Source organism: Phyllostomus hastatus, unplaced genomic scaffold (genome assembly GCF_019186645.2).
Source record: "Phyllostomus hastatus isolate PE091 unplaced genomic scaffold, TTU_PhHast_1.1 phas_contig_34, whole genome shotgun sequence".
Taxonomy (NCBI): domain Eukaryota; kingdom Metazoa; phylum Chordata; class Mammalia; order Chiroptera; family Phyllostomidae; genus Phyllostomus; species Phyllostomus hastatus.
The window spans coordinates 26716839-26724944 of NW_025333857.1; the positions used below are offsets into that span (position 1 = coordinate 26716839).

The 8106-nt window shown below is 44.3% G+C and overlaps 1 protein-coding gene across 2 annotated transcripts in view; it reads left to right on the forward strand.

Moving 5' to 3' along the window:
- Positions 1–3574, forward strand: part of PUM3 (pumilio RNA binding family member 3) — a 43543-nt gene extending 39969 nt beyond the window's left edge. For both annotated transcript variants that reach the window (XM_045840943.1, XM_045840942.1), the window contains one exon: positions 1707–3574. In XM_045840943.1, coding sequence (XP_045696899.1) covers positions 1707–1839 — 133 coding nt within the window. In that variant the 3' untranslated portion in view covers positions 1840–3574. The remainder of the gene's footprint in view (positions 1–1706) is intronic.
- The last annotated feature ends 4532 nt before the right edge of the window (positions 3575–8106 follow it).

The following is an 8106-nucleotide window of genomic DNA, read 5'->3' on the forward strand; positions in this document are numbered from 1 at the left end:
TTATTATGGAACACTACTTATAATTGAAGCAGGAGCACATGAAATATTTGGAGTTCTGAAGGAAAGTGAACGATAGATAACCTAATAATTGATGAGTACAGTGATATTTGGTTCTTAGAACATTGTCATGTGCTTGACTGTTTGATAAAATTCCCTGCTTATTTATTTTTACTTCAAACCCTTGCAATGTTTTTATCTTTTTTATAGTAAATGAGAAGGCATTCTAGGTGAAAAAAATCAGCCTTGTGTGCAGCCTGTATGATAGGAAGCTCAGGGAAGCAGAATTGTCTGGCTTTTGAAAGCATGGGCTCTGAACAAACTGCCTGGGCTCCAGTCCCAGCTCACTGTGTAGCCTTGGGCAAATAATTCAGCTTTTCTGAGTCTTAATTTTCTTGGCTGTAAAATGAAATAAATAATAATTTTGTGTTATAAAAAAACTAAATGAGATGACAAATATAAATTGCTTAGTATATGTCTAATATACGTATGCAATAAATATCAACTTTTATAACTATTATGCATTATGTGACTGTGTGCTTAGCTAAGGTATATGAAATACAAATGCCTAGTGAGTCACCGATCTGTTAAAAGGGTACCCTACTTTTCGACTGTATAGGTGGCAAACAGTACTTGTTGCTTGTGTCCCATGAATGGGGTAGTGCTGCTTGGGACTGCTAGCTTACTTTCTTCCTCCTGGACGTGATGAAAGATTTTGGGACCAAGCAGTTTAAAAATTGCCAAGGATATGTTTCAGAAGTCCACATTTAAATGTCCTGAAGATGTTGGGGGAGAACAGGAAATTCAGTCCTGGTGTCCTACAGTCAAGTGCCTGCGACGCAGCCCCTGTGTAATGAGAAAGGGCCTGCTGGTAGCCAGCATCCAGGGCTCCAGTCACCGGTCATGGCGTTCCAGCAAGGCCTCGGAAAGCAGACCCGACGTTATTCTGCGTAATGGCAGAACAACTAGCTGAGCGCTCACTGAGGGCCAGGCTCTGGCTGGGTGCTTTACATGCATGATCATTGGAGCCTCCACACAGCCCTGTGAGGGCGAAGGTGGATTCTGTTGTTGATCCCACTTAACAGAGCAAGGGTGTTAGAAAACTTAAATAGCTTGTTCTTGGTTGTGCAGTTACCGAGTGGCAGAGGCAGGTTTCAGGCACAGGCAGTGAAGCTTGCAGGTAAAGCTCTTCACCCCTTTCACTAACTGTTGTTGCTGCGGCGTTCAGTAAGAAGGCCATTAACTGCCTCCCTTTCACGGCCCCACCTTTCCTGTCTGTGCACCTATTTACGTTGATTCAGATGCTCAGTGAGCATTTCTTGGCCATCTGTTCTGTACATGTGGTGTTGTGGAGAAAAACACTAGTTTCTTCCTTTAAGTTTAGGTGGAGAAGGGAAGACAGAATACTGCAGTAAATCATTTTAAGGCAGGGTATTGGTCCTAGGGGTGAAAATAGGACCAATTCTGTATGGAACAGAGTTGCTCCTGCATTTGCCTGAGTGACTCCACCAGCAAGATTATGAAATGTTTTTTATTTGTGGTTTTTAGAATTTAGGCTACTAGCCCCTATCATTTATCTGAAGAAAGAAATGTATTTCTAGTTACAAGACTTGTCTCACAAGTCAGTAAAGTGTGTATAATGTCGATGCAGGTAGCACTTGGAGATGATCTAGATTTCTATGAAATTAGTTTTTATTTTCTCTCTTCAGCCTTGTACAGAGTCCTGATCAGGAAGTTGCAGACAAAGTCAAAGCTGGACTGAAAAGCCTGATCCCCACACTGGAAAAAAACAAGAACACCAGCAAAGGAATAGAAATGCTACTTGAAAAACTATCAGTATAGATGGAAGCAATTTTCAAGACGGATTGATTTTTTTCTCTTCTGATCTGTTTCCCAATTGTGGAAAAGAAGGGGTGAGGGGTCCACCTGACTGTAATTTGTGTGTCTTCTTTGTATAAGAACTTATTTATAAAATGCTTTTTAAAAATGCTCTTCTAAAAAAATTCCAGCTGTCTTCCCTATCATCTTGAGTAGTAAGTAAATCACAGTGTGAGACAGCAATGTAAAAGTTTTAATAGTCATATGGTGGGACCAACCAAATACATATAAAGTGTGCACATGAGTTGATTCAGTGGAAGACATCTTCTGTGAGCAGCAGTCTAAGAAGCCTTCATGGAGGTGGGGGGCTTGAGAGAACCTCAAAGGAAAGCAGGATGTGGAAAGAGCTGATGGGAGTATTTTTTGGGAGCAGTGAAGTGGAACTTAATGGTTTTGAACTGAATTTCAGGAGGCCTTAGGGCTTGGATGGGTGCAGGGAGGGGAGGATACCTTGCCCCAGGGCAGCCACATTCCTGGCTGCCTTGTGGATTGGGTTCTACATTAGGTTCTGTTTGAAAGCTACTGGAGTAAATTAAGGCTAGTAGGGAGAAATGTGCTAGATGAATTTAGGGGGCCTCATGGATAGCAGTGTTAGGGTCAAGGTCACTGGGAAAATCTGCCTATCTTTGGATCAGGGTCTCCAAGTAAATAGTTCCTTTGATTGAGATTTTTTTTATCGGGACTGTCCCGAAAGTAGTTGGAGTCTACCGGGTTTGAGTTTGGAAGGAGAACTGCTAACTTGTTAACAGTACAGAAGTCTGAATTTAAATTCAGGTAGGATGTTTGAATTTATAACTACTCTTGGTTTTTAGCAGCAAGGCTTAGGAGGGTTTAGTGGATCGTGCAGACTCACAAAACCCTACCCTGACTATTTTAGATCTCAGGTCTCGGTGCTTTCTCTGAGTAGCCTGCTGTAACACGACCCCCTCTGGGGTCTGTCACTATAATTACATTTGCTGGAGGCTGGAGACTTGCTGTGTCTTTCCTGACCAGACTGCAGGGTCTAGGGCTACTCCCAGCATACAAGCCACCGCCACCTGCTCTTGCCTGGGACATTGAACCCTGCCCGAAGAGTAAAAGCTTTGGCACCACCACCCAGACCTCTGCCAACCAGCCGGGTCTAAGGTGGGGGCGGGATGCCTGGGGAACTGGGCATGGGACCAGGTGACTGGAGAGAGGGCCACGTCAGAGCCATACATTGTGAGTTTGTGTTTTCCATATAAACAGCCCCTTCAGAAAGTGGGTAGAGAGGGAACCCTCCTGTGTGTTCCACCCATGAGACTAAAATAGTAAAATAACATGCAGAATTTTAAGTTATAGTTCTACAAAACATATAACAAAAGTTTCCCCTCCCCCACCCCTGCCTAGCCCCTCCCCAGAAGCAACTACTTCCACTTCTTTTAGCTGTGCTAATTTTTTAAAGATAAAGTTTTTGGGTTTTTAAAAAAAATATCAGTTTAGGTGTTTTCTTTTGACTTCCTATTATGGGGAAATACAGATTAAGACTTTGCCACCACTGTTCCCCCACTTTGTTTCTCTCCGTGTTTCCAATAGAATTGCATCATTTTGACAAATCAGTGTTTGCAGTTTATATGGTTATACCGACATAAATTGTTAAATACTGAAATAGCAAGCTGTCATTGTATTTCTTAAATCATTTTAATTTCCCTGGAATAAATAATTGCCTCATTTATTTTCATTTGCTTTTCTACATTCTTATAAATTTTTCCCCAACTTTTTTTTTTATCCGTCACCCAAGGACATTTTTCCTTCATTGTTTTTAGAAAGAGAGGAAGGGAGAGAAACATCGATGCAAGAGAGAGAAGCATCCACCACTGCACACTCTCGGACTGGGGGTGGAACGCACAGCCTCTCAGCCGCACAACAACGCCCCACCCAGCCAAGCCACAATGGCCAGGGCTTTCCCCAACGCTTTGTCAGAATTGCTTGAACTCTTCTGTGGCGGATACCATTTTCTTCTTTTTTCCCCAACCTGTGAAGCTCCCATGTTATTCTGATGTTTACCCTTTACCCTGTGGCTCCGGGATCCTCACTAATGTAGTTCAGCGAGTCACACTCAGTTGTATGTGCTGAGATTTTCACCGCCTCCTCTGTTATTCCGTCAGGCTGCACAAGCATTTCCCGTGTGTGTGTGTGTGTGTCTAGTGTAAGAGAGCATGGGTGTGAGTGAACCCTGGGGCCCACTCGTTAGTCGGTGACGGACTGGGAAGGAGCCTGGCCCTGGGCCTTAGAAGGAAGTGGTGTTCCTAGTGCAGGTTTCTTAAGTTATAGGCCATGAGGAAGAGGGTCCCTTTCCTGGGCCGACTTGGGCATGTGCAGATCAGGTGCTTGGAGGTGTTACATGCAGTGTCTTGGAGCTGTGAGAAGCTAAAGAGCATGCAGGGCACGGCTGAGCAACCGCAGGTGGGAAGAGTCTGGAACTTGGTGATGTCGAACCGCTGAACAAACCAGCTCCTGAAGTGTTGCTCAACCACCGGGGCATCCTGGGCCTTCCCCTCATTTCTGCTATGGACAGCCCATTCTAGGACCCTGTCGTTTCTTTTTCTTGCTGATCACCTTTGGTTACCACTGTTGCTGTTGAATGGATCACTAGTTTAATTAGATTAATACCTCTTTCCAATCTAGTAGCTTCCTGAGAAAGAATGCACGTGAGGTAAAAAGTTGTATTAAGACCTTGGAAGTCAGAATGTCTTTACTCTCCCCTTTCATACCTGGGTACCCAGTTTAACTCCATATAGAATTCTAGTTTGAAATGAACTCGGCCTCAGAACTGAAGGCATTGGTCAGTATTTTCTTCGGCTTGCAGAATTGTTGTCTAAGTCCCATGCCCTCCTAATCCTGAGTCTCTGGTTTGTGGCCTTGGGGTCGGGAGGCTTCTGAAAAGTCCCAGGATTTCAGGGGCATGTGAACTGGTGTGTGTCTGTTTATCGATCTTCATGCTGGCCCTGGGGACCTGTTTCAGTCAGGAAAACAAAGCCTGTCCATTCCAGGAGCTGCGTCTGTATTGTTTCTCTGATCGCTCCCCACCCGCATTTTCTCTATTCTTTTTCTTCGGAACTCCTGTAGTAGAGATTTTGGGTGCTGGTGTGATCCTCTAGTTTTCTGTTTCAGTTCTTTGGCTTTTCGTTGGGCTTCTCTGGTGAGACGCTTCCTCCACACACACTGCCAGTCTTTCCATTGAACATGTTTTTGTTTGTTTCTGGGGTGAAAGGTCCCTGTTCCTGGAGATGTTATTCATATTTGTGTTTATTTGTTTTGTTTAACTTTGTCTGTTTTCTGTTGTCTGCTCTTTTTGTTTATTTTGGTCTCTTTTTTATGTTTGAGCCTTTCTTGGAGATCTTTGACTCTCCTTATATCTTAAAACTGACCGGAAGCAGGGCAGGCCCATCCGGTTCTCTGCAGTTGACTTGTTCTGCGCCTAGGTGACCAGGTGTGGATGCTGCGGTTTCACTGGAGCCCTGCAGATGTGGGGCTCCGTAAGCCTTTTGCCTGGAGCCCTTCCTTGCCCCCAGACAGAAGCCTACCTGGCAGCTGCTGTTCTGTTTGCCCAGCCCTCAGTGTGCAGATTTTAATGAACCCACCTCCTCTCAGTTCATTGTCTCCTTTGTGCTCCCTTGTACCTAAAACCACCTAGTCTGGAGAAACTAAATCAATGTAAGTCAACAAAATAAACCATCGGCTTTCCGCCAGGGTGTGGAGTGGTAGTCACCAGTTTTAGCCACTATCCCTGTTTCCATTACAGGCTGTACCCAGTTTTTCCCAGGGTCTGGCTCCTCTGATTGCTGGGATTTGCTGCACTTCCTGGTGAGAGCTAACCTTCCCCTCTGCGTGCATGGGGTCAGCCTTCTCAGCCCTGCTGCTTTCTGCGCAGCTTCCTTGGTTGCTGTTGGCTTACCCAGATCACTTCGTTCCTGCCAGTTTATCCCATTCTAAGCAGAAATCTACGTACAAATGGTTTGAACCAAACTGAAAACAACACACCTGGCTGAATGGAGATTTTATTTTCCCCCTGAGAGCTTGCTGGGTTTGGGATTGTCTTCACATTTTTAAATAGAGGTTTTTGTAGTTTTCGGATTGCATCAACCCTGTGCTTTCCCCAGGGATCAGACATTGCGGGAGGAAGAACTCCCTTTCCCTTTAAGCCTGGGGTAGTGTTGGTTTGGGAACCCAACGAGGGCCTCTTAAAGGATCGGCATCCTGCGTGCCGACCTCAAAGCTCTTTAGTATGTGAGATGGCACTTCTGTCTGTTTTCAGTGAAAATTTGAAAAGGTTACATCTTAATTATAGCAGTTAATCATCACTCTTAAGACATACGTATATTTAGAATAATGGTTACGAGAGCACAAAAACTCAAAAAGTGGAGCAGTTAATACTGAGTTGCTAATCATAAACTATTTCTATACCAAAACTAAAGAACTAAATAAAGATCTGCCTTGCGTGCTCTTTTCTCACCAAGGAAACCAAGTTTCTAATCACCTCCAGCTGCTATGGGCTGAATTGTGTCCCCCTCAAATTTGCATGTTGAAATCCTCACCCCCACAGAACCTCAGAATGTGAGTATACTTGGAGAGAGGGCTTTAAAGTAACTAAGGTAAAATGAACTCATGGGCTGGACCTCATCCAATATGACTGGTGTCCTTATAAGAGATTCAGACAGACACATACGTAAAAGACCATGTGAAGACAGAGAAGGTGACCAGCCCAGGAACGAGGCCTCCAAATGAAATCAACCCTGCCAGCACCCCCATCTTGGACTTCCAGCCTCCAGAAACTGGAGAAAAGTTTCTGTTGTTTAAGCCCTCCAGTCCATGGTGTTTGTGAGGCAGTCCCAGCAAACTACACCATCTTTCTTTTTTTTTTTTAGAACAGAATCTGCATCTTTTTTTTTAAAGATTTTATTTTTATTTTTATTTTTAGAGAGGGAATGGTGGGAGAAAGAGAGAGAGAAACATCAATGTGTGGTTGCTGGGGGTCATGGCCTGCAACCCAGGCATGTGCCCTGACTGGGAATCGAACCTGCGACACTTTGGTTCGCAGCCCGTGCTCAATCCACTGAGCTATGCCAGCCAGGGCGCAAACTACACCATCTTTCCGTTTCTAAACTTAAAGACACCAGCACCAACACTGAATCCCTAGACGAACATTTTTTTTTTTTTTTTGGTGGGGCGGAGGCTATCCAGAATGAACGTTCTTAACCACGGGATATGTTTTGTGCTTTCCTTGGCATATCTTTTATGAACAGTGACTGAGTGGTTACTCGGCCCGCATTCCAAACTGGAGACAGACGCTGACTGCTGTGTACATGATTGTACCCAAAATGGTGCCTTGGCAGATAGTACCCATATTTCCCTTCCCATCTCTGTGAAGGAATGGTGTTTGGAATCCTTCATCAAAATGTCTTCTCCAGTTTTAAGTATGGACTCATGCCCGATATTTAGTGGACAGAGCAAGCTGCGAAAATGTGCTGGGAAGAAATGCTGGTCCACACCATCTTGTTCTTAGGGGCATTGTGTGCGGGGAGCAGTGATGTGCTCAGTTCTGCCTGCCATGCAACGACTACTCGAGTGGAAGGCGATAGGAATCTGGTGGGGTTATGGGAATCATTTTGCTTTGTGCTCTTGGTGACTATAAACAAGCATTTAAAATGAATAATTTAGATATTTTAAATGACTTCCAGATGCTTGAAAAGACTTTCCTTTTAAATAGAAATTCTCTTACATTTTTAAAACTCACTGATTTGCCTACCAGTAAAGACATTTACTTGCTGCTATTATGTTCAACAGTGGGCCACGCTGGAGAGCATACAGATGATTCTTAAAGACCCGTGTAAGGGCAAAAAACGTGCCTTTGAGGAAATGGATAAGTCTTGGGTTCTGTTTTTCTTGTCACAGCAACTACCCTGCCCCATCCGTATTACTTAGTATTTAAGCCTAGTTCTAAATACAGATCTGTTGGACTTGTAATAAGCTGGGGGCCGTATGTTGTGGTCCGTCTCCCACATTTTGCCGTCATCCTGTTTGGGTGAGGTGAAGCCATCATGACCTGCTTCCTCCAGGTGCACATGACCAGGTCTCCCAAATCACTGTTCCCTTGGCACTAGGGTTACTTTATGGGTGAAATATATTCTTATTAATAAGTAGCATCAAAGCTGAATCTGGCATGGGGCCACACCCCAGGGCATTTGGAGTTCTGGGGCTTCTGTGAGGTCA